The sequence below is a fragment of the Cibotium barometz genome, chromosome 40 (genome assembly GCF_041138505.1).
Source record: "Cibotium barometz isolate CiBa-2024 chromosome 40, ASM4113850v1, whole genome shotgun sequence".
Classification (NCBI taxonomy): domain Eukaryota; kingdom Viridiplantae; phylum Streptophyta; class Polypodiopsida; order Cyatheales; family Cibotiaceae; genus Cibotium; species Cibotium barometz.
Genome location: NC_141085.1, coordinates 7,637,817 through 7,663,112, shown reverse-complemented (window position 1 = coordinate 7,663,112; position 25,296 = coordinate 7,637,817). Strand labels below are relative to the sequence as shown.

Genomic DNA, 25,296 nt, shown 5'->3' with positions numbered 1-25,296 from the left:
GGGCATTCCGGACCCATTGTGTTGTCGTCAACTTCTCTAGATCTTTTATACTTATTAAGTAGAGTGTGGATGAGTGTGGTTGTAACTCGCAAATCTATCTGTACTTAGTGTCTTTAATGTGAGGTTTAATATTCCTAGAAAATTGGATTATACTACCCAACTCGGTTTCATTGGTATCAAAGCCCGGTTTCTTCACTCATACCTTAGTGGAATACTAATCCAGTTTCAAGGGATAGCTCCACATTAAGGTTGTTGGTTGAAGATGGATGACCGTTCACCCTCTCATGTGAGTACTTCTCAAGGGAGACATCTAACGGTTCAGCTAGAACTTGACCTTGGGGAAGCCCTTAGACTAAAAGAGAAAGAAGTGGAGGAACTTCGAGTCCAGCTTCGCATAGAAGAAGAGAAGCTTGAAAAGAGCAAAGCTGATTCGGAAGCTAGACTGGTTGAAAAAGGTAAACAAGTTCTTGACACTTCTCATGCAGAGCAAGAGTTTTCTTTATTTGTGGATTTTGCAACTCAATTGCAAGTAAACCCCAGAGATTTAGCCCTTTCCTATCTCATAAGGAAAGATGAAGTGGTTTTGGGAAAAGATGCCAACCCTGTATTTGTGAAACCTCTTTGTGAAAATCAAGTAAGTGGGGCTGCCCGGACAGCTCAGACACATGCACAAGAGGACACTCCCACTCTATCAGTGCATTCACCAACACCACGGGTGGTACCTTTGCCTAGATCTCTTTTTGGTGGACCTCGTGGAGGCATGCAAATGTAGGAAGAGAGTCATGGTGACTCACAGCCCAAAGCCTATGCATGGAACTCCAAAAGCCACATTTATGCATGACAAAGGCAAGGTGCCTAATGTAAATGCTAAGAAGAACAAAGGGAAAATGTGTGGTGGTGATGTAGGGCCTAAGGATGCAAGCAAAGGGAAATGAAAGCAGGATGTATGTATTATGGAAGATGCCTTATCCGAGGACTCCACCCCTAAGCATCAAGGAAGTGTAGGGTTTAAAATAGGTAATAAACATGTAAAATTTAATGATTATCATAGGGATTTACATGTAGATAAGGCATTGGTTTTTATATCTCAGTTTGAGATAGCCTTTATGGAAGAAGACTATACAGAGAAGTCAAAGCTTCGACAAGTGGGTCATCATCTTAAAGGAGCTGCGAGCTCGTGGTTGGTAGCCGAAAAGCTTTTGGGCATTGCACCAAAGACTCGGACAAAATTTAAAGAGACCTTCCGCAAGCAGTTTCTACCTCCCCATTTCGAGAGAGATATCATTAAGGAGTGGGATTCACTTGGGCAAAAAGAGCATGAAAAGGTACAATCATATCATGCACGCTTTTGGAAAGTTTCCCTCAAAGTCTTACCTTTTCTACATATCTCTAAGGCAGAGAAGCTGAGAAAGTTTGAAGCTGGCTTACAACCCATCATTCAAGACAGCCTAGACCTCTATCCTCGTGCTAATTTTCAGGAGGTATTTGCTTCAACCATGGCAGTTGAAAAAGTGCATGTGAAGCATCTCACAGAAAGGATAAATGCATGTTTGGATAAGGACCATAAAGCTGGTCCGAAATTGCACAAGTCGGGACAGCAAAAGAAGCCCGAATTCGTGATGCAAAGGGGAAAAGGAGGGCTGCAAATGCTGAATCAAATCAGCCCTCTAAAAAGAAGGAAAAAAGGGACAATCTGGGCCTCTCTAGGCAAGACAAAATTGAATATATGAAGGAGGATAACTGTTTCAAATGTGGCAATAAAGAGCATGTGCTTAGTCCACTTGAGCGACAGTTATTTAAAGCATGGGGTCAGCTCAAGGATCAGCCTGCCCTCTTCATGTTTAACAATTGCTCTTCAGACAACTTCATCTCATCTCATATGGTTGCTTCTTTGGGTCTTAGCATGGATGATATGGGAATAGAGATCGATGCATGTTCCACATTTGCAGATAAGACCGTGAAGGTCACCCCTGTGATTGGGAAACTTCGTATTCATATAAAGGGTTATGTGGATCATGAGGACTTTTTGATTGCTCCATCACAGGGATGTAATGTGTTATTGGGGATGCCTTGGCATGCACGTTTGAATCCAAATCCGGACTATAAGAATAAGAAGATAGTGATAACTCACAAGCATAAGAAGCATACCATTGATGCAAGAGTAGCCGGGGACACTATTCCAGTTGTATCACATATACAGATAAATAAAGCAATGAAAAAGAGCATTTCCTCATACTTGATTTTTGTTCGTGATGTTGTAGAACATAATAATTTACATGTGGGTGCTCTAGATGAAAGTAGGCTGAATTTTCTTCGTACGTTTAGTGATTGCTTTGCAGAGTCTCTACCGGCTAGCATGCCACCCCCTAGACATGAAGATCATATCATTGATCTCATACCTTGCAGTTCTCCTCCCAATAGGCTAGCTTACAGAGTCAATGCTAGTCAACAGGAAGAGATCATGACACAGGTGAATGAGCTCTTAGAAAAGGGTCTTATTCGACCTAGTTCATCTCTTTATTGTTCTCATGTTCTCCTTACTCAAAAGAAGGATGATTCTTTCACGATGTGTGTTGATTACAAGGCTCTTAACAAAATAACCATTAAGAACCATTTTCCTATTCCTTGCATTGATGATATCTTGGATCGATTGCAAGGAGCTTCATGCTTTAGCAGGATAGACTTGAAGAGTGGATATCATCAAGTCAGAGTTGCACCCTAGGATGTGCATAAGACTGCTTTCCGTACTTCATTTGGGCTTTATGAGTATTTGGTCATGCCTTTTGGTCTTACCAATGCTCCAACTACATTTAACAGGCTTATGGATCACATCTTCTGAGAACATCAAAAATTTATTGGCACATTTTTCGATGATATCTTGGTATTCTCCTGAAATAAGCAAGAACATATCAAACACCTGACCATTGTGTTAAATGCTAAGAAGAGTGAGTTTTTCCTTTCTGAGATCCATTATTTGGGTCATATTGTTCTAAAGATGAAGTACGTATGGATCCAGAGAAAGTTCAGGCTATAATAAATTGGCCTCAAACCAAGAATGTACATTAAGTACGAAGCATCGCCCTTGCATGCTTTAACTAAAAAGAAGGCTACATTCATTTGGGAAGAAGCAAAGTCCAATGCTTTTATAGCACTCAAAAATGCCATTGCAACGGGAGCCGTGCTTATTGCGCCTGATCTACATAAGCCTTTCTCAATTGAATGTGATGCATCAAGAGAATGTCTTGGAGCTATCCTCAATCAAGAGGGGCATGCAATAGCCTATGAGAGCATACGTTTGCAAGGTGCCGAGAAACATATGGGTGTTTATGAGCAAGAACTCATGGCTGTAATTCATGCCCTAAAGGTGTGGAAACACTACCTTTTAGGAGCTGAATTTACAATAAAGACAAATCATCAAAGTTTGAGATTCTTTCTTACTCAAACAAAGATTTCTAAGAAGCATATGCGGATGGCCAACTTTCTTTTTATGTTTTATTTCAAGATCATTCATACCCTTGGAAAGAATGTAGTTGCCGACACGCTCTCCCGAAAGCCATATGTAGCTGCTATTTCAATCGCGTCACATGAGGACTTGACTCTGATGTGTAATGCTTATGCTACGGATGATGATTTTCAATCTTTATGGGCTGATTTGCAATCCGGGACAGCACATATGCCATATGTATGTAAAGATGGATATCTCATGTATGCTAACAGATTATGTGTTACCAAAGAATTCAGGCAAAAAGTTTTGCAAGAGTCTCATGCACCGCCTTATAGAGGGCATAGAGGAATTTCGCCAACCACTTAGTTTATTGAGAGGTATTTCTTTTGGCCTAATATGTGCAAGGATATTGAGGCATATGTACGTCAATGTATTACTTGCCAAAAGGTAAAATTCAGCACGCAAAAGACCCCAGGGTTACTTCAGCCCTTACCCATGCCAAATGAACCTTGGGAAAGCATAGCCATAGATTTCATCATGGATTTGCCTCGTACACAGTATGGCAATGACGCCATATGGACTATTATCGACAGATTCAGCAAACAGGCTCACTTCATCCCCATGAGGAAGACCATTTAGCCCAACCACATGGCTAAACTTTTTCTCTCACACAACTTTAAGCATCATGGAATGCCTAAGTCCATTGTGGGCAACAGAGATCCCAGGACTACTAGCCTATTTTGGAGGGCTCTTTTAAATAATATGGGCACAAAACTTCTCATCCGCTTTCCACCCGGACACGGATGGACAGAGTGAAGCTGCAAATTCAATCATACTTGATTTTCTTAAATGCTATGTTGCTGAGCAAAAGAGCATGTGGGAGAAGTTTTTACTATTGGTAGAATTTGCCTACAACAATAATGCTCTCTAGGCAAAGCACCATTTGACGTTATGTATGGCAGAGTAGTCTTGCCTCCCATTTTGCATACAAAAGATGCAGCAGATGAATATGTACGTGATTTGTAGAATGCTTTTGCAAAAGTACAAACAGCCATTCAAAAGTCCCAAGAAAAGCATAAAAAGGCTGCAGATAAACATAGATTACACATGGATCTCAAAGAAGGAGCTTGGGTATTGCTGAAATTTGATAAGGCCAGACTTCGTAAACGACCTGGCAAGGAGAGTGCTACTCCTAAGCTTGCCAACAGATATTATGGCCCTTAAAATCACCCAAATTATTAATGCAGTTGCATTCAGATTGGCTCTGCCAGATCATTGGAAGATTCATAATGCTTTTCATATGAGCCTACTTCGAAAGTATATGGGACCAGACCCCCCTAAACCTATGGAGAAGGACCCTCCTGAAGTTGAGGAAACGAAAGAGATTCTCCAACCTGACCAAATTCTTTTTCATAAAGAAAAGAGGCTTCCTAGAGGCCGTTTACAGCAGCGCTATCTAGTGAAGTTTCGCAACTATCCCGCTATGGATGCTAAATGGTTGGATGAACAAACATTGAAAGATTATCCTCAAATTTTGGATGCGTACTTGGAAGCTTTTCAGTTGCGGTCAACTGCTTAGAAGAGGAAGGAGATGTCACCATTTGGCTCCCTAAGCAACAAGGTATCCTTAAATAAATATGCAAAGATAGATTCTCACTGGATCTTTCTATGCATTTGGACACCAGTTTGACTAGTGAATCACCCTCAGGATGTCCAGTGTTTAGGCTCACCTCATATGATCAGTAGTCCTATGACATGGATTGGTATTTCCAAAGGGATGGGAGCTTTGCTGATATGATCAGTAGCGCTTTTGGCAATGCTAGTGTGACTAGTAGGCCTAGTGGTGTGACCAATATGACTAGGAATACTCGAGCTTGGGGTCATCTAGTATGACAGTATGACTAGAGCCCTGAGTGAGTTACACGGCTTGAGAACGAGGGATTTCCAATGTATATTTGCATATGCACTTCATTTTATGTATGTGCGAAGATAAAAGATTTATTAGATGCATGACTTGTTTTCGTGTCCTACATGCTTGCTTACGTCTGGTTTCGTAGCACTGGGGACACCCAAAACTACTAGCTACGAGATTGTGTGGATGCCTTTGCTTGTTTATTTGTAATTGGCTTTTTGCAAGCACCAAAATTGGCCATCGAAAGGCTCAAAAATCATGACTAAGACTAGTTATATTTTTATAAGGTGGAGTGTATACACCCACAGTCAAAATGGATGTGAACACCCCAATGGGCAAACAAACTTTAAAACGTTTATATAGAAAGACTTGTGCCATTTACAAAGGCCTTGAACTCTCTCTCTTACTCTCAGCCGGTGGACTGAAGTGAAGGCCCTAAATTCTCTCTCTCTACCTAGAGCTCAGGAGACACAGAGAGACCCTCTTGGCAGACAGGAGGCCGAGCCATGATGTACCTAGACAGAGGACCCTGACAGATTTCTTCGGCACCAGCACCAGCAACCCAGCCCACACACCTGATACCTCCTCCATTGGGCCATCAGGGCATCGACCACGCTCCCAGGGAGTCACCACTGATAGAGCAACTATCTTATGCCGTGCTCGTCGGCCATGCCCACTAGGATCCCGACCACGGCATCCTCACCATCCCCAGATCAGAGCCATTATTGCTCAGCATCGGAGGCGCCTACCTCGCTTCTACGACCTCTCCATTCTAGACAGCCCCATGGTGGAGATACTTGATCTAAGGAGAGGGCAACACTTCAACTGATGAGCATACATGGATCTACCTGATATACATTTTTCAGTATTTTCAAGTATTTTCTACTCAGTATCATCTCGGAGTCTTACAGTTCTGTTATTATAACTGTAGGACAATCAGTTTATTGTACTTTTTAGTCTCATTTAGTTGTTCTCTTGATGAGACACCAACTTCAGATGTACTCTCAATTTTGGTCTCATAGGCCACTATGGCCTCTTAAGAGACGTTAATATATCATTTCATTTCTCTCTTACTCTCAGCCAGTGGACTGAAGCGAAAGCCCTGAACTCTCTCTCTTACTCTCAGCTGGTGGACTGAAGCGAAGGCCCTGAATTCTCTCTTACTCTAAGCCGGTGGACTGAAGCGAAGGCCCTGAATTCTCTCTCTTACTCTCAGCCGGTGGACTGAAGCGAAGGCCCTGAACTCTCTCTCTCTCTCTCAGCCGGCGGACTGAAGTGAAGGCCCTGAATTCTCTCTCATACTCTCAGCCGGTGGACTGAAGCGAAGGCCCTGAACTCTCTCTCTTACTCTCACTCGGCAGACTAAAGGAAGGCATGGCTGCGCCATAGAGGAGGGAGATCGTTGGTTCCCACACCATCTCTTCTCCCTTGAACCATTTGCTGTTTACAGGCTGCACATATTACTTTTCTCTCTCTATATACAGCACTGCTTATGGGATGGTATTGCAGGCCGACGTCTACCTTGGCTCCTTCACCCACACCCGGGCTGCATACAGGGTGTTATCAACGTTACTTTATTTCACACACACTCAAGTGCAAGCATAAACAACAAAAGTGTGGGACCTGCTAAGGACTCTCCAGCAAACTTTTCCCTTGATACAAGTGCCTTGAAGGGGTGTCAGTTGCTGCACACATATGTTTCAACTTATGTTTGAAGACTAAGTGTAGGAACTTCGAGCCCAGCTTCGCATAGAAGAAGAGAAGCTTGAAAAGAGCAAAGCTGATTCAGAAGCTAGACCGGTTGAAAAAGGTAAACAAGTTCTTGATATTTCTCATGTAGAGCAAGAGTCTTCTTTATTTGTGGATTTTGCAACTCAATTGCAAGTAAACCCCAAAGATTTAGCCCTTTCCTATCTCATAAGGAAAGGTGAAGTGGTTTTGGGAAAAGATGCCAACCTTGTATTTGTGAAACCTCTTTATGAGTAAGTGCTAGAAAGAGTTGCTATACACATATGTTTCAACTTATGTTTGAAGACTAGATGAGCATGGTTCTCTCTAGGAGCATCCATTATAGTGTGAAACTAGGAGAGCTTGTGAGATCCACATAGCTGACTATGTGAGACTGGACGACTCCTATGAGATCCACACTAGATTGGTGTGAAGCTGGAAACACAATTTGCCTTGGGCTTGGGTGGAGGATTTGTTTTATATTGTTTTCATCTTTGATACTTGGAAATCCGGTGCAAGAGCACCCTCTACATGTATCTGTAAATACTCCTTGTAATAAAGTTTTATTTATAAGGGGGAGGGAGGCGTTCCGGACCCATTGTGTTGTCAACTTCTCCAAATCTTTTATACTCATTAAGTTGAGTGTGGGTGAGTAACTAGTAATTTAGTGTCTTTAATGTGAGGTTTAATATTCCTAGAAATTTGCATTGTACTACCCACCTCGGTTTCACTCGGTCCTGAAACTTCGTGAGGAACTATCTTTGTCTTTAATGTGAGGTTTAATATTCCTAGAAATTTGCATTGTACTACCCACCTCGGTTTCACTCGGTCCTGAAAATTCGTGAGGAACTATCTTTGTCTTCGGCCTAAGCCATGCTTGAAGCGGAGCAAAAGGACCTGTTCTAGAACCATCACTTCAGCTTCATCACCTATATCTGGTTCCGCTTCGTCTTTCACTTCTGAAGGGATTGGACTTGCATATGGTTTTACCCAACTGACATGAAACACATCATGCATAGTCCAACTCAAAGGTAGCTTCAACTTCATTGAAACCTCGTTAATCTTTCTCTGGATGGGAAAAGGTCCGAAGTTGCTGAACAATAACTTTGGACAGCGCTTGCCCACCTATTTCAGCCTTTGCTTCATGATCCGAAGATAAACCCAATCTCCTTCCGAGAACTTCACATCCCTTTGGTCTTTGTTGGCCTATCGAGTTTAGGCCTCCTTTGCTTTAGCCAACCTATCTTACACTGGCTCCAAAATCTCCTGGTAAGACTCCATCATTCTGGCTGCTTCAAGTACTGCAGAAGAGGTTCTGGCAAATACGATTACCACTGACCTTGCTGATCGTGGACATAACACTTTAGCACATCAAAGACCAACTGGCTATAGATTTTTGTCTAGCCATCAATCTGTGGGTGAAATGCAGTGGAAAAATTCAATTTAGTACCAAAGTTATCAAACAACGCTCTCCAAAAATGACTGGTAAACTTGGCATTTCGATTTGACACTATAGTCCTAGGGATCCCGCCAATCGGGTATCAATGCCAAATGAACATATGAGTAACATCTTCGGCAATCACATTGGCCCTACATGGGATAAGCATAACAAATTTGCTAAATCTATCAACAATAGTCAAGTACTAAGAATTACGCTTACTCGGACTAGGAGGCAGATTCGTTGACAAAGTCCATCCATATATCTTGGAAAGGTCCTTTGGGAATCGGTAAAGACTCTAGCAATCCTATCGTCTTCCCATGAGGAGCTTTCACTTTCTGACAAACGTTACACTGTTGCACATGTACAAACACATCTCGCCTCATTCGTGGGCCAATAATATTGCCTTTCTGACTTCTCCAAAGTCGAATTCATGCCCCAATGACCACCAATGATGGCATCATGGGCGTCATGGAGAAGAGCTGCCCTAAACACCTTCATGACACAAAGTCAGCCTTTGTAGAAAAGCCAACCATCGCGTATCAAAAAGTGGCATGGTCCTATGGCATCCAATGCCTGTTCCCACTGTGTTCCGAATTCTTCGGAATCCGTATACGTGTGCTTCATGTCATCTAGTCCCATACCAACGAGGTTGAGTCTAGTGGTCTGAATCAACATCACTTGTCCCTTCCTGCTCAAAGCATCGGCCACTGGGTTGGCCTTTCCTAGAAGGTACTCGATCATACCACCAAATCACCAAATTACTAGAAGACTTGGCTCTAATGGTGTTGACGGTCACTCCACTGTGCACTTAGCATTGTCTGAATCCAACATAATGCCTAATGGTCAGTGCGAACCTCAAATTCTCAACCAAGGCGGTAACTTACGAGACATGTAAGCTACTAGATCGCCATTCTGTTGTAACAAACCTCCAATTGCGATGTTACTCGCATCGGTGATCACTTAGAACAGCTCGTCCCACGAGGCAAGCGCTAGGCAAGGTACTTCTGACAAAGCCACTTTGAGATTCTTGAATGCCTCCAACGCTTGTGGAGTCATTCAAATCCGCTACCTTCTAGTCTGACACCTTTTAGCGGATCAGTGAGATCTGCCAAGAGGTCAAAAAACTTGTCTGTGGGTGGAGTATGCCTGGCATATACCAAAAAGGATCTGATGTCATATGCAGTCTGTGGTACTTCCCAATTGACAATCTCGGCCACCTTGGCCGGATCAAGTCGGATGCCCTTGGCACTAATAGTGTATCCAAGGTAGTGAACCTCGAACAAATAAAATTCCGACTTCTTCTCATTGACGTAGAGCTCATTGCGTTCCAGCAACTTCAAGACTTTCTCCACATCAATGGCATGTTGCTCAACAGTAGCTAAAAGTACTAGTATGTCGTCCAGAAATATGAACACACACTTTGCTATTAAGTCCCTGAACACACGCATCATCATGCGGTTGAATGTGGCTGGGGCGTTCGTCAAGCCAAAAGACATTACCACAAATTCATTGTGAACTCGTTCCGTATGGAAGGCTATCTTGGGGATGTCCCCCTCAACAATCCTCACCTAGTGGTACCCACTCTTCAAGTCCAGTTTCGAGAACACCTTGGCCCCACCTCTCGAGAATATAATCTATTCGAGACATCGGAAACTTACTCTTGATAGTCAGCTTATTGAGTGCACGTAATCGACACACAATCGAGAAGACCCATCCTTCTTTTGGAGAAAACGATCGGTGCTGCAAATGGCGACACACTGGAACGTATGAAGCCAGATTGCAACAGTTGGAGTTGGCGGTCCAACTCCGATTCCATTGCCTTGGAAAGGCGGTATGGAAACTTGCTGAAGGGATCCGAGCCTAGAAGGAGGTCTATTCTGTGGTCCTTCGGTCTAGTCAAGGGGAGTTGGGGAGGGAGATTGTCCCAAAGAAAAATCCTCTAGAACTTGTCATAGAGAGCCTGGTACTTCTCTGAAGCACTGGCCACCGTCTGCGCAGTCTAGATGTATATCATCGCCTTTCTTGATTTCTGGTTTAGCTTGTAAATGGCTTATGAGAGGAAAGTTTGACATTCTTGGCTCACATTTAATGGTCACTAAGGCTTTGAACACATTCCGGCTAACCTCGAAAGTTTGTCTGTCCCAATTGATATCTAGTTGGAACTTGAGAAACCACTGAATTCCCAAAATTATGTATGCTTCTACAATAGGAGCAACCATAAAATCACGCACAAACTCTATACCCTGAATGACTAACTTAGCACTCTGAGCTTCAAACTTGATACTCGTTGTCATGCTTGTACTAAACCCCTCAACTTTCTTGTCCACCAAAGTCGGGACGAAACGGGCTCACCAAGCAGCCTGTTCCGTGACCACATCCTCCATACTACCGCTGTCAAACAAGACGATGACTCTCTGCCACCTATGTAGCCAAAGGTCTTGGGCAATTCGTTACGCTCCTACTCCAGATCATGGGTGCCCTTCTGCTTATCTTCAAGCTCCCGGCTAACAATTGCACCAATTGAAGCACTGGGATCTAAAGAACTAGGGACAACCGCTCAAGTCTGTGTGGAAGCTGAGCTCACCACGGAAGCCATGGAGGCTGGGGTGGTTGTCTGTAGATTGGTAGTCTTCTTAGGGCACTCCCTAGAAGTGTGGCCTTTTGTATGACAAAAAAAACACCTATCCTCCTTGTACTGAGCTGTCTCCTCAGCATTCAATTTGCCACCGGTCTTGCTTGCTTGAGCTTTCTGGTATGGAGTAAGCTTCTCGAGAAAGCCACTAGTGTCATTCTTGCGTCTAAAGCCACAAGATATCTTTCGTGCTCCACACGTCACCTAGCGTCTTCTTGTGCGGCAGCACAGGATGCTGCCACACGGTCTTCCATGTGTCGAATCTCCATTGCTCGCATCTGCAACTCGAGCATTGAACTCGACTACGGTTGTAACCCCTCAAAAGGGTCGTTTTGGAGAGGATCTAGGATCAAGGAAACAAAAGGAGAGGGAGAAAGAGACTGAAAAAGAGGGGCTAAAGAACGGGTGCGCTCTTCCAGGGCCAAGATCTATGCCTTCTACTCTTCCAATTTGGGTTATGCGATTGCTCGCATCATCTGCTGAAACATCTCCTATACACTCATGTTTGCTGCCCTCGAAGGATTGCCTGGTGCACTCTATTCCAAAGTTTGTCATTCTCCTCTTGGTCGTAGCTCACCATAGCAAGAAAATGCACTTTCTTTCCGGAGCGCAAACTGACCATCCACTATGCGTGTGGGAAACTTCCAGAGGCTTCCGGAGGCTGAAAACAAACCGTCCTTCTAGGGACAGGAGTCACACCAAAAGGGGTGGTCCACCAGAGTCTAGAAACCAACCACACAAGCAAGAAAAAAAAAATCTTTCTTTTTTTAATGGTTTTTCTAGCTGAATCTTTACACTTGAAGAAGGCTCTAATCCAATGTAACATGCGGAAACTTCGTGGTCGAATCTGTAACTTCAATGCTCAGAATCCAGCAACCTTTCACGATGAATATAACGCACAAAATTGAAGTAGATGTGCAAAAAATAGAGAGAGAGAGAGAGAGAGAGAGAGAGAGAGAGAGAGAGAGAGAGAAGAAGAAGAAGAAGAAGAAGAAGAGAAGAGAAGAGAACTTTTTAACGTCGTAGGAAACTATCCCAAGAGACCAAATTGATCTATCCGACAAGAGAGAGAGAGAAATGAAATGAAATGAAATGTTATATTAACGTCTTCAAAAGGCCATAATGACCTATGAGACCAAAAGTTACATCATGATGGATCTGATACAATGTCTGGATAAAAAACCCCAGAAAATGAAAAATAAAGATGATACTGCTGGCACCTAGAAAATGAAACTGGAACTGGAAGGTACACTATGGAGGTACCTCCATCTCATAATATGTGCCGCATCGGACACTGGCGGATCTCCTCAATATCCTCTGTGGTCAGCACCCTGACTGGGTGTCTCGCATGCCTCGCAAGAATAATCCGAATCTGCCGCTGCAACCTCCGTCTATGCTGGGATGCCCTCCTCCGTAGTCGTGGGCGTCTGGACCACCCAAGCTCAATCGCACGATCAATCAGTGTACCCCTGGTGTGGGCGGTATCCATGTCCTGCTGCTGCTGTGGTCCATCTGGCGCAGTGATGGCGGGACTAAAGAAGTCTGTAATGTGCCTCTGAGTCTGGCTCTCTGTGCGCCTAAGTAGGCTATCTCTATGTCTCCGCAGCTCAAGCAAGAACAATCCCAAACACCTCTGGTCCTGGTAACCCATGACTCTGGAAAGTGGTCCAAAACCCTCTCTGAATAAACAGTGGAAACGACCACGTATCTCATAGTATGCAATACAATGGCATATATAATGCAGCTCTGTCTCTGGCTCCCCATGGCATACTCGGCATATCCTGGCCTCAGCTGGTATACCTCTATATCGGCCAATCTCAATCTCAAGCTGGTGTGAGGATGTACGAATCTGACCAATAGCACATCGTACTGCATGAGACAAGTGTACATCCATGTAACTGGGTCTGATCACAAAACCATCTGCTGTGAGCTGAAGAAAATGCTCTCTGTAGAAAGCCATCTTCGTGCCCAGCTCCTCAGTCGGCTGTATCCATGTCCTCCTAATGTCCAGCTGAACTAAATCCTGACGGATGAGTCTGGTAATCTTTGTCCGTGTAAGAGTGAGAGAGGGTGCCTCCAGAGAATACTGGAAGGGAGGCAATCTGTCCATGCTAAAACCATGTGCCTGGAACCAAGATGTCATCTGTCCATACCAACAAGCCATGTCTCCCTGTAACGCCAACTGTCGGGAGGACTCCAGGGCGAGGCGTGCATATCTGTCTCGGGGGAGATCCCACAAGCCATGTATGTAGGAGACTGATCTCGTAAGAGCCTCAATCACCAAAGGGGCAGCCGCCAGCTCTGCTCGAATAATCTCATGAGGTACCACAGCCTTGGCTCTAATAAGCCTAGCAATCATAGATACCAAAGGCCTCTCCATACCTCTCCACCCGCCTGCGCTGTGATGGCCCACTGAAGGTCCCCATATCTGCACTCCATAAAGCATAGCTGATGTCACTAGAGTGTCAAAAAGCCAGAGTTTCGTTCGAGGTTCCTGAAACTGAACCTGCGAACACATCCTCTCCAAACCACCCAGGGCTGCATGTGCTCTAGTCAATCTAGTCTCTGCTACTCTCCTCATCGAAAACACTGGCCCACTGAATACTACCCCAAGATATGTATATGCATCTGTATACTCCACAATCTCCTGCCCATATGTAAATGTGGAAGCTGATCGCCTAACCCACTGTGGCGTGGTGTTAAACACCATAACCTTGGTTTTGCCAAGGTTGACAGACAATCCACTATCATGTGCAAACTCATGTAAAGCATCCAGATGACGCTGCATACCCTCAGGAGAGTCAGAGATCAACACAATATCATCAGCATATAACAATAGTGGGATCCATGTACCTGCTAGCTGGGCTCCTCTGTCCCCCAATCTCTCAATGTAGTCAGAAGCCTCATCCACATACATACCAAACAGTGAAGGAGATAACGGGCAACCTTGCTTCACTCCTATAGTGGAGTGAACCAAAGTAGAGACCCCCTCTGGGGTGCGTACCTGTCCTGCAACTGATCTGTATAACGCCATAATCCCCCATATGAGCTCTGTGGGTACCCCCATCTCCTGTAATCGCCTCATCAATCTGGCTCTGGGCACTGTATCAAATGCTTTGCGGAAGTCCACAAAGCTACAATAAATCCGTCGCCCATGCGACCTGCCCTCCTCAATAATGGCCCGCAGAGTCAAGATGTGGTCAAGAGTAGAGAAACCTCTCCTGAACCCTGCCTGTCCCTCTGCTCGAATGCCAACTCTCTCTGCCCATCTACTCAACTGCTGCTCAAGAATGGATGCATACAATCGTGCTAGTGTGTGACCAATCATAATAGTGCGATAATTACCTGGCTCCATAGGGTCCCCTGACTTGAAGATAGGCACGATGGTGGACCTACTCCAAGTCTCGGGTAAGCCTTCGCACATAGCACGATTGAACATCACTGCTAGAAGCTCTGCCAGCATGTCTCTCGCATGAATAAAGTGCTCAGCAACCAATCCATCGTGATCATATGCTCTCCCAGTCTTCATCCTATCAATGGCCTTCCTTACCATCTCTGCGGTAAAGAAAGTACATGTCTGTGGGCATGGTGCTGGCGGGTCAGGAAAAGGTGTCTGTCCAGGAACTGTATATAGAGATGCTGCATAACTACCCCAGACCTCTGTAGAAGTGATGGCCAAAGCAGGGGAGGACTCATGAAACAGACGCCAAGCCTCCCTCGAATCCTGGCTCAAGAACAGCTGGTATAATTCCTGCTCTAGCTGAGCAAGGAAGGCCCGCTTCTTCCTTCGCACAAGGCGTCGGAAGGCAATACGTGACTGTCGGTGAGTAGTGACTCCCAAAGCAACCTCCCGCTGCAGTCGGGCTCTGGTCTCTCTGCACTCCTCATCATACCAACTGTTCTGGGGCATACATCTAGAACGCTGTCTCTGTCCAGGCTGAGTATGTGGATATGCCTCTCTCGCTGCATCATGTAAAGTCTCTGTCAGTATATGGGTCAACTCCTCCAAAGGTCTCCCTGGCTCCTCTGTGTACAGACGTCTATAAATCCCATCTGTGTAGACAGCATCAGTCTCTGAGGTAAAAGTATATCGAGTGTGATCTGCCCCTCGTGTCCTCTGAGCTGTGGTAAAGTGAAAAGAGATGGTCAATGTCAACAATGCATGATCCACTACTACCCCAATGGGCCGAGATCCAACTGTGAAGTCCTCAATGCATGAAACAAGGCTGGGCATAGCCATAACATAATCCACTGTGCTAGCACCATGTCTATGTGGAAAGCAAGTAAATCCAGCTGCTGACGGAAACCTCTGCAAGCCATTAAGTATGGCCAACCCATGTGCAGTCCCCATATCTACCAAATATCTCCCATACTCTGTGCACTCCACATCCTGTGAGCGTCTGTCTAATCCCATATCCAGAGTGTCCAGCTCTCTCAGCATCTCCTCCGAGGTATCATAAAAGGCTGTCTGGCGGTTGCCCGTCCGGGCATTAAAGTCCCCTAACAGGATGATGTCTCCATCCCTAGAGAACTCCCATATGTCATCATCTAGCACAGAGAAAGGAGACTGCCCTCTAGGTGCTGCATATGTCGATGTACTAGGAGCAAAATAGCATATGGCAATATACAGGAATCTGCCTGTGTCGGCCCTCAGTCTCACCCACATATATCTGGCCTGATCATCTCTCCGAACTATGTGTAGAAGCGGTTGCAGCTCCTCCCTGAAAAGAACTGCCACCCCTCCTGATCCTCTACTACTGTGTACCGATCTCGTCCCTACTCTGCAAGCTGTCTCCCATCTGTATCCTGTCACCTGTGGCATCATCTGACCAGGGGCCTGGTGAGTCTCCGAGTAGAAGACTATATCTCTATCTCTAAAGCTGTCCTCAAAGGCACCTACATCAAGTCTGAGAGATCCATTGCAGTTCCAGGCTGCCAGCTTTAATTTGGTCCCATAGGTCTCGCACCGTCATGTAGAGCGTCGCTCCACGATGACCACCCTCCCTTCTCTATAAAATGCTATCTTACCCTTTTCTCTTGCTGCTCTAATCTCTGGCATGACTTCCTTCATATGTGCAAGCTGTGAAAGAGTAAGATCATCACCAAGAAAAATGCCTGTATTCTTTAAAGTGGGTCGTCTCTTCAAGAACTCCTTCTTCGCCTCAATAGAAGGGAAGCGAAGTATGAGAGCTCTTTCCTTTGATGTTTCCCCGTTGCCTCCGCTTTTTTTGCCCACTCTCCAGGCTTTTGCGTGTGTCGGACTGTCAATCCCCATCAACACCATAAGCTCTTTCACCTCCTCTCCAACTTTATCCCCGTCTTTAAGGCCGGTAATCCTCACATGCAAAGCACGTGTACGTCTTCGTTGTTCCTCTTCCAAAATCATGTTAATGATTGTAGGTGTAGGGGTTGTTATCTCCTTACCTTTACCCTTCTTGGCGACCTCTATCCACTTCTCCGCTTCATCCATCTTCTTTTGCGTCTTGGTGATGACTTCCACCCATGAGGAAGTCTTTGCCTCGTTTTGCTTCTCTTCTTCCTTAATTGCCCGTACTTGTTCCTTGATAACCTTGAGCTCTTCTATCATGGATGGCTGAATTTCACCTTCTTCAAGTCCACCATTTGCCTTGGCCTCTGCAAGCTCGCTCTGAAGAGCTGAAATTACGCCTTTGAACGTGTTGACTTCCCCGTGAAGGTCTTTGACTTCCGCTATGAGGTCCTCCTTCTCCTCTTTCCACCGCTTACCCTCATTGAATACCATTTGGAGAAAGTTTGCTTTCTCCTTCCAGCCATGGAAGAAGTGAGAGAGAGAAAGTTATGCTGCTGCCTTGGGGGCCTGAGCAAGGGTGGGTGGGGAAAGGGGGGCGCACAGCCTCAGCCTAACGGGTAGACAGACTGGCCATTGCCAGTAGACCTGTGCGGCGTACAGCGAACAGGGCAGCGGGCGGGGGCGGCGAGCAGGGCAGGAGGCGGAAGCGAGCTGGGTGGCGGCGGCGAGAGAGAGAGAGAGAGAGAGAGAGAGAGAGAGAGAGAGGGGAGGCGCAGGCAGGCAGCGGGAGGGGAGAGCGTAGAGCGAAGGGGGTGGGCGCAGGGCGGAGAGAGAGAGAGAGAGAGGCGCACAGGAGAGAGAGAGAGAGAGAGCGTAGAGCGCAGGCAGGCAGCGGGAGGGGAGAGCGTAGAGCGAAGGGGGCAGCGGAGAGAGAGAGAGGCGAACAGGGGCGGGCGAAGAGAGAGAGGCGCACAGGAGAGAGAGAGAGAGAGAGAGAGCGTAGAGCGCAGGCAGGCAGCGGGAGGGGAGAGCGTAGAGAGAGAGAGAGAGAGAGAGAGAGAGAGAGAGAGAGAGAGAGAGAGAGAGAGCTATATTAACGTCTACTAGAGGCCGAACTTGACCTATGAGACAAATCAATGTACAACTGTCAATGTCTTCTGGATGTCCAAAAAAAAAAGGACAAAATGAACATGAAATAAACTATGAAAGTATTGAGCTAGTGGGGGGGTGTGATGGATGGAGCACTACTGCTAGAGGCTCACTATGCAACCTATATGCGTAGGGTATACAAGAATGCAATGCAGATCTGTCTAGCTCCAACCAATACCATAATGGGGGTGTAATATGTGATACATAGGCGATGGCAAGGCAAAATACCTCGGAGCATGATCTCCGGGTGTGAGTGTAAGTGAGCTAGCCGCTCCTGGATATGGTGCTGATGTCGAGCCCATATCTCTGTGATCTCCCTCTAATGTAGTCTGGGAGTCTAGTAGCCCGGTGCTCTCGGTCTCCGTCTGGCTCGGAGGTCCGCAGCGCGTTGAAGTGTAACCCCCTCCTATGTCAGGGTAGGCACTAGGATAGATCTCTGGAAGAAATCAGTGAGCTGGAGGTGTCGCCCACCTCTCCCTGTGGTATGAGTCCGTAGCAGTGTCTCTCTGTGGCGCTGTGTCTCTAGCAAGAACTGGCCAAATCTGCGCTCGTCTGCGGACTCCATGATCTGGCGGAGTGAGGGATGTCCACTGAAGATGGTGGTGTATCTCTCTCTAATGACACTAAATGCTCTGCATCTGCATACATAATGTTCCTCACTCTCAACCTCCTCCTGGCATAGTCTGCATATCCTCTCTGCTCTGGGGATCCATGCTACCCTACTTGCCTCAATCTCAAGCTAGTGTGATGACACTCTGAGCTGGGCAATCACCACTCGGGCACTGAGGCATGTACACATCCATGTATCCAAGTCTCTGTATGAATCCATCCGCTGAGATACGCATAAACTAATCTCTGTAGTATAGCATCTTCGACGGTAGAGGTTGACTGGGTGTAATCCAAGTCTCTTGAGTGTATCGCTGCCATAAATCCTGCCGAAGGCCTTTGTTCCTCTCACTGTGAGAGAGCTGGATGTGTGGTGCATGTATATCATACTGGAAAGGTGGCAGGTGATCTATGTCAAGACCATGCTGAGTGAGCCACTGTATCATCTGTGAATACCATGATCTCCTATCTCCACTCTCTGCGACGTGCCTGGACGCCTCAAAAGCTCTATGTGAGAGTCGATCTGATGGCATATCTCTGATCCTCTATATGAAGCAGATCATCTGGAAGAGGGCCTCTACTAGCATAGGAGGTGCAGCAAACTCCATCCGAGCAATGTCATGTGGGACGAAGAGTTTGCTGCGGATCATCTGTGTGAGAGCATGAGAATTTGAGGCCTCTCTATCTGAGACCATGTGGAGGTGGCGAGCCCAGGAAGCCATACTGCTGCAGCATACATCAAAGCAGGGGTGACTAGTGTGTCAAACAACCACCCCTTCGTGCGGGGCTCCTGGAAGTGTGCCTGGTGACACTGTCTCTAGCATGGCCAGAGCTGCATACCCTCGTGTGAGTATCCCTAGCTGCTTGTGCCATAGTAAATCTTCTTGGCGGAGTCGTAAATGTAATCCCCAGGTACACATATGAGTCTACCACCTCTACTTGTCCTCCTGCTAGTGTGATGATGGCCTGTCGTCGAACTGGCCCTGAGGTGTGGAAAATCATGGCCTTTGTTTTCCCAAGGTTCACTGTAAGCCCCCTCTGTGTGCAGAAGTCATCGAGTGCATGGAGACGGTGTTGTAGTCCCATCGACGACTCAGAGACCAGAATAATATCATCTGCATATAGCATAATGTGGACTATGGTACCTGAGATGTCTACCCCGTCTCCACCACCGTGACCAATGAAGTCAGCCACCTCATCAATGTATAGCCCAAATAGTGTAGGAGAGAGTGGGCATCCTTGCTTCACAACTATGGTGCTAGCAATAACATCAGATAGCCCCCCGGGGCATCGTATGCGCCCGAAGACATGCTCATATAAAGCATAGATGCCCCAAACCATCTCTGATGGGATCCCCAATGACTGTAGGCGCTGGAAGAGTCTCTCGTGGCACCATGTCAAATGCTTTGCAGAAATCCACAAAGCAGCAATAAAATCTCTTCTCCCGCGCCCTAGCCTGGTCAATCAGACATCTCAGAGTGAATATATGGTCAATAGTGGAGAAAGCTCGTCGGAATCCAGCCTGCCCTGGTGCTCACAGTCCCTCCTTCTCTACATATGAGAGAGAGAGAGGGAGGGGAAGAGGGGGGGGGAGAAGAGGACACAGTATTGGGTCCCAAATACCCTCTGTAGTAGGGCCCCCACCACGAATGGTTTATTTGCTTTATTAGAATGATGTAAATCAGAAAATAAAGACGGAATCTTGACATGCACTTTCACCTTGGTTGGAGCTTTCCCCTTGGCTGTCCTGGCCCTTGGAATGCAACAACCCGTCGTGAATAATGAGATGCTAAACATGAATTATGGCTGGGCTTTATATACCCCTTCATGCTTCAAGTCGGCCAGCTCTGTTTTTCTCCACGACTTGTTTTCCAGAATTTTATGCTTTTTAATAATTCGTTTCACACCATAGAGGCTGGCCCCCTTGCTTTGGCTGTTTGCTAGACCCTGGCTGCCTTGTGGACTGCCCTGTCTACTGCAGGCAGCCCCCATGACCTGGCCGACTGGCTGGCCAACAGGCAGCCCAGGCCACTAGGCCTCACCGCCTTGCTGTCCAGGCCACTTTGGGGTTGGCTGACAGCCCATTGGCCCTTCCTTGGGCCTCCTGGCCCTCTCTAGGGTGGCCTCAAAGACCTCACCATCATGTAACATCCAAGGAGTTTTACCTCCTTTTCTAGGGGAGCCAAAAGGGCTGCCCCCTCTTCTATATGCAACCTAAATGCATCAACAAACGTCTGGCACTTGGTCGCAAACCAGATACTCAAATCATTTGACATCATTCCACAGGGAGACTCACAGTACGGACTGGAACTGCTTCATGTGCAGGACAATGCACACCTGACCTCGGACGCGTAGAGTGGAACCCTGGCTGACTCGTCTCAAACTAGGCTCACATGGGACCAGTTTCCATTCCAGGTCCTGCACCTTCTTGTTCAGATATGTCTACGTGGCCTCAAAGACCTCCCCTTGTAATATGCAAGGAGTTTTACCTCCTTTTCTGGGGGAGTCAAAAGGGCTGCCCCCTCTTCTATATGCAACCTAAATGCATCTACAGACGTTTGGCACCCGGTCGCAAACCAGATACCAAGATTATCTGACATCATTCCAAAGGGAGACTCACAGTATGGACTGGCACTGCTTCATGTGCAGGACAATGCACACCTGACCTCGGACGCGTAGAGTGGAACCCTGGCTGACTAGGCTCACATGGGACCAATTTCCACTCCAGATCCTGCACCTTCTTGTTCAGATATGTCTACGTGGCATCCAAGTGCGGGATGCACGTGACATAAAAGCACGCCACTTATAGCAAGGTTATTACTATATAAGTGACTTGGGGTCACTTATTAGACACAACAAATCAAGTAGCCACGCGGTAGCCTAGGGTTACCAAGAATCCTGCAGGATCTCTCGGCCATGAAGCTGTCAGCAGGGGTGATTTGGCATGGTGGTATGGGATGCCAAGTTGGAGTGATCGGTGAGATTGGCAAGCTCGCAGCAATCTGACCTCAGGCTCGAGAGTGGTTTGAGGTATTGAACCTATGGTTGGATGAGTCGCTAGCCACAATGTATCGCGGTCACGTGATGAGTTTGACGTCAGATCTATGGAAACCTTGCTAGGGTTTCTCAGGTATGTCCTCTATCCTGTCCACAGTGGTTCTATGTCAAATAATCCTTGGGCATGGTCTAGCGAGGACTTCACACTTCCCTTAGCCTTTCGCCCTTGCTCCTCCACCCATCATTCTCTCTCCGTCTTCATCGTATGAAAAAATGTTTTTCGTTCAAGTCGGCCTTCCGTATTGATTGGCATTATGGTCTACGCCAATCCTTCATCACCCCCATCAGCCGAGCTAACAATTAATTTTTCCCAAGATGCCCTATAAAGTCATTGAGAATGAGGTTAAGAAAATCCTCATTGGTCAGATTTATGGTTCTCACCCTACCCGCTCTCAAGTGTGGGACTGGCTGCTGGGAGCTCTTCCCACAAAGCTGAATGAGCACTTCCAAGACACCCACATGCTTGGTCGAGGCTTCTTCCAAATAGATTTCGACTCCCCAGAAGCCACATCCTAGGCACATGCATGCAACAAACTTTCTTCTTCAAATAGCATCCAGACTTTGATCCAATGGTAGAGGACCAGCAACTTATCCCTCTCTCACTCAGATCCTCCAAAGGGCCTATTGTAAGGAGTTGTTTTTGGCCAGGTGTTAGAGATCCTTGCTCTCCTCGAACTTTGTACTTCCCTCGTCGACCTCAACAGCGGTCATAGTTGATGGGGTGCCTACAGTCCTTATCCTTGCCCCTGATCCATCCATTTCGGATGACCACATCATGCTTCAGAGGCCGGATGGTTTGCACCTTATTAGAGAGAGGATGGAGATTGTCGAGAAACTAAATCAGTGTCGTTTCTGTCAACAGCAAGGTCACATAGAGAGGGATTGATCCATCGAAACTGAGACAATCGTCACGCATAACTGAACCCTATGTCTAACTTATAATATAGACTAGCTGAGTTTGCTTTATTAAGCTTAACCCTAAAATTTCTTAGCCTTAGCCTATGCTTTTGGATGCATTTACCCCATCATGGGGTATATCCTAACCTTCCCAGAACCTTGGGCATAACACCCTCATCACAGGTCAACTTGTCATGGAGAAGCCAGATGCTGTTGGCCTCTAATGTAATGCATTGTTTCCTTCTTAAGGTTAAGGTTAGGCCAGCAGTTCATAACTTTCATTGTCAGGAGAAGTGGGCAGCAGAGTTGCACAAGCTATAGAGGCCTTGGATACTCTCACCCTTTCCCCGCAACACCTCCCCTCCCTCCCCACACCCCCCCCCCACACCCGCCTTTGCAGATACAATTCTCCTGGTGGCACAAGATAGCTCGTTTGATTGCTTGCAAGCTGTTGAGGCACCAGCTTCAGCATATGCCAAACAGTTGCATGGGCCAGGCATGTGGTATGGTTAAAGACAATGGTCGAGGCCTTGCAATGAAACTGGAACAAACTGCTATAATTAGCCCCCACTAAGAGTCCCTGGGGCTAGAAGAGTAGCTTGGCATGTTTGGTGGCTCTGATGAGGTGAGACCCTTGATTTATTGCAACCCCTCCCACAGAGACTGTCAGTGTTATATGGACTAATTATATTCAAGCTGAGGCTTCTTCTGGGGCCAAATCCAAAAAGACTTGGTGTCTGACAGACAGCGGAGGGAAGCCCTTCTTCAAACATAGAACAAGGGCCATTTCTTCGAGCTACTTCTATTTGGACTTCATTCATCCCATACACACCCCAAACATGAATGTAGCAACTCATCTTATAAACAAAGGTTGAACTTAAATGAAAAGCGTATCCATGGCATTCCACACAATCTCAAGACCATTCAAAAGCAGCATCTCAACTGTCAACAGGGTAAAGGACGCAGTGAGGCGGCACAATGCGACAAACAATAAGGTTTGTTTTTTCACTAAAATACCTGATTGTTGCACCACCCTTGCCTATGATGGCTCCACAAACAATGTGAGGAACAACCAATTTGACTTGATTGGCCTTTGGCTCGAGGTCTTCAGCCTGTTCAGCACAAAATACAAAACAACCCCAACATTTCAAAGGTGTTGTATCTCAAGGCAAGTCAAAATGCATCAAGTTACTTGACCCACATATGACAGGAGACTCAAGTGTTTCACAGGCTTCAGAAACATGCTTGGAACAAAGCCTGGTGACCACTTGTATTAACAATGTAAATAACACAATTCAGGCATGTCAATCCCCTATCAAGCTCCATACCTCACTATAAATCTTGGATAGAATAAGGTTGAAAGCTTCCAAAATTTCATCTGTGCTACCACTCAACACGATGACACGATCAGTTGTTCCAGGAAAATATTCATGATTTCGAGAGAGTTGAATCCTAGCACCAGATTGTGCCTGAAAATCACTAATAGTGGCGCCACCCTTGCCAATCACGCATCCTGCTGCTGCATTGGAAATAAGAAACCGCAGATAGGACATGGGCTTGTTTTCATTCTCTGGAAAATTGCCCACAGTAATAAGTGTTACTATTAACATTCATCTAACTCATAAGCGTTAGTGCTTCTCAATGACACTACTTTTTATATGAATCTATACTGCCAACATAGATTTCAGCTTATGCACATACCCATACATAAGAGCCCCTTCTTTCCTCACTCTCTCACCCAGGATCTGATGCCCACTCTAGCCATATGTGCTCTTCATATAGCTGAAGAGAATCATAAAGAAAATGCTCGTATGTGTGCTCTTAACATGGCTAAAGAGCACCATATATATTTCGAAAACTTTCCGAATATTATCATTCCTCCTTTTTAAATAAATGTTTTTACCACCTTGGATTAACAGTATGTTTCGGTAGAGCTTCACGAGTTAATCGAACCAAAGGGATAGATTAGCAATTTGATTAGAGTGATCGCATACCTAAGGCAGCGTTGGACGGCGTTTCGCGAGCAGGAGAAGCAGAGCTGATGGTGTCAGGTGTGCTGGGAGACTCCATAGCCGAATCTTATGAATGGGAATGTTTAGGAGATAGAACAGATGGCAGGATCTGTATACGCTTGACCTTGTTTCTTACTTTCGTGATGTGGGCGATGCTGCATTTCCAAACTCATCATCCTTCAGTTTTCCAAACCGGACATCACTCCAAAATACCCAAGCTTTTTACCCTTGATCGACGAAAAAAAACAGCAAGGACCCAATGCTTTCTCTAGCATAACATGTCGAGATCCATTGATGTTCTGAAAATCAGGCGCGGAAAATCAATGTGGGCAATCGCTAATAAGTCGCATTTTCGCACTTGATCACATGTATATGCAGAACAAGAGAAACTGCCAGGAAACAATGAAAGTTCAGAGTTGTTTAGGGTTTTTTTTCCTTTTCCTTGTGCAGTACTTCTTCTCAGAAACAAATAAAATCATGGTGTTAGTTTCATTAAACAAGAGAACTTTTTAAGATAGACATTGTGTGGGAAATCGGTAATGGTCGCCGGAGGCGCATGAACCATGCTTAGGGTAGTCACACGTGTCACCTAGAGAGAGGGGGGCCGGATCCAAAACCTCTAGGGTGTGTGTGAGCATAGACTAGTCTTGTACTGTACGTCAACCAATGAACTTTAAATCATTATATCTATACAATTTACTAGAGTCAAGGAAAGAGAGGACAACAAAAATTGTGTGTGTGTGTGTATATAGAGAGATATAGAGAGAGAGAGAGGTGTCTCAAAGCTAGCTAACCATTGCGATGGAGAAACTAGTCCGCATGAGACAACACAAGGTTAGATATGAGGGGGGCGAGGGAGGTGGTAGCTAACCATTGCGATGGAGAAACTAGTCCGCATGAGACAACACAAGGTTAGATATGAGGGAGGTGGTAGTGTGAATACGAGGTAGGTGTAGGTTGAATCAAAGGTGTGCTGGAGGCAAGGTCACGAAGTGACTTCATCTAGCACATCCATCTGCCATCATTATCATTATGATTGTCATTGTCATGAAAGCATGGCATGTTGACATAGTATGGAGTGCGAGCAACATTGAATGAGTATCACCTTTAGAGGTGTTTGGAACAAGTGGTATGCTTCTCCTTTCATT

General features: G+C 45.9%; 1 protein-coding gene across 2 annotated transcripts in view; it reads right to left on the bottom strand.

Moving 5' to 3' along the window:
* Positions 1 to 24,676, bottom strand: part of LOC147615152 (protein BTR1-like) — a 39,363-nt gene extending 14,687 nt beyond the window's left edge. Inside the window, exons 1-3 of one of the 2 annotated variants that reach the window (XM_086779157.1) lie at positions 24,131 to 24,676; positions 23,465 to 23,706; positions 23,154 to 23,248 (exon numbers count right to left, since the gene is read on the bottom strand). In XM_086779157.1, coding sequence (XP_086635283.1) covers positions 23,154 to 23,248; positions 23,465 to 23,706; positions 24,131 to 24,206 — 413 coding nt within the window. In that variant the 5' untranslated portion in view covers positions 24,207 to 24,676. The remainder of the gene's footprint in view (positions 1 to 23,153; positions 23,249 to 23,464; positions 23,707 to 24,130) is intronic. The other variant, XM_086779158.1, reaches the window with a different exon arrangement.
* Positions 24,677 to 25,296: the final 620 nt, after the last annotated feature.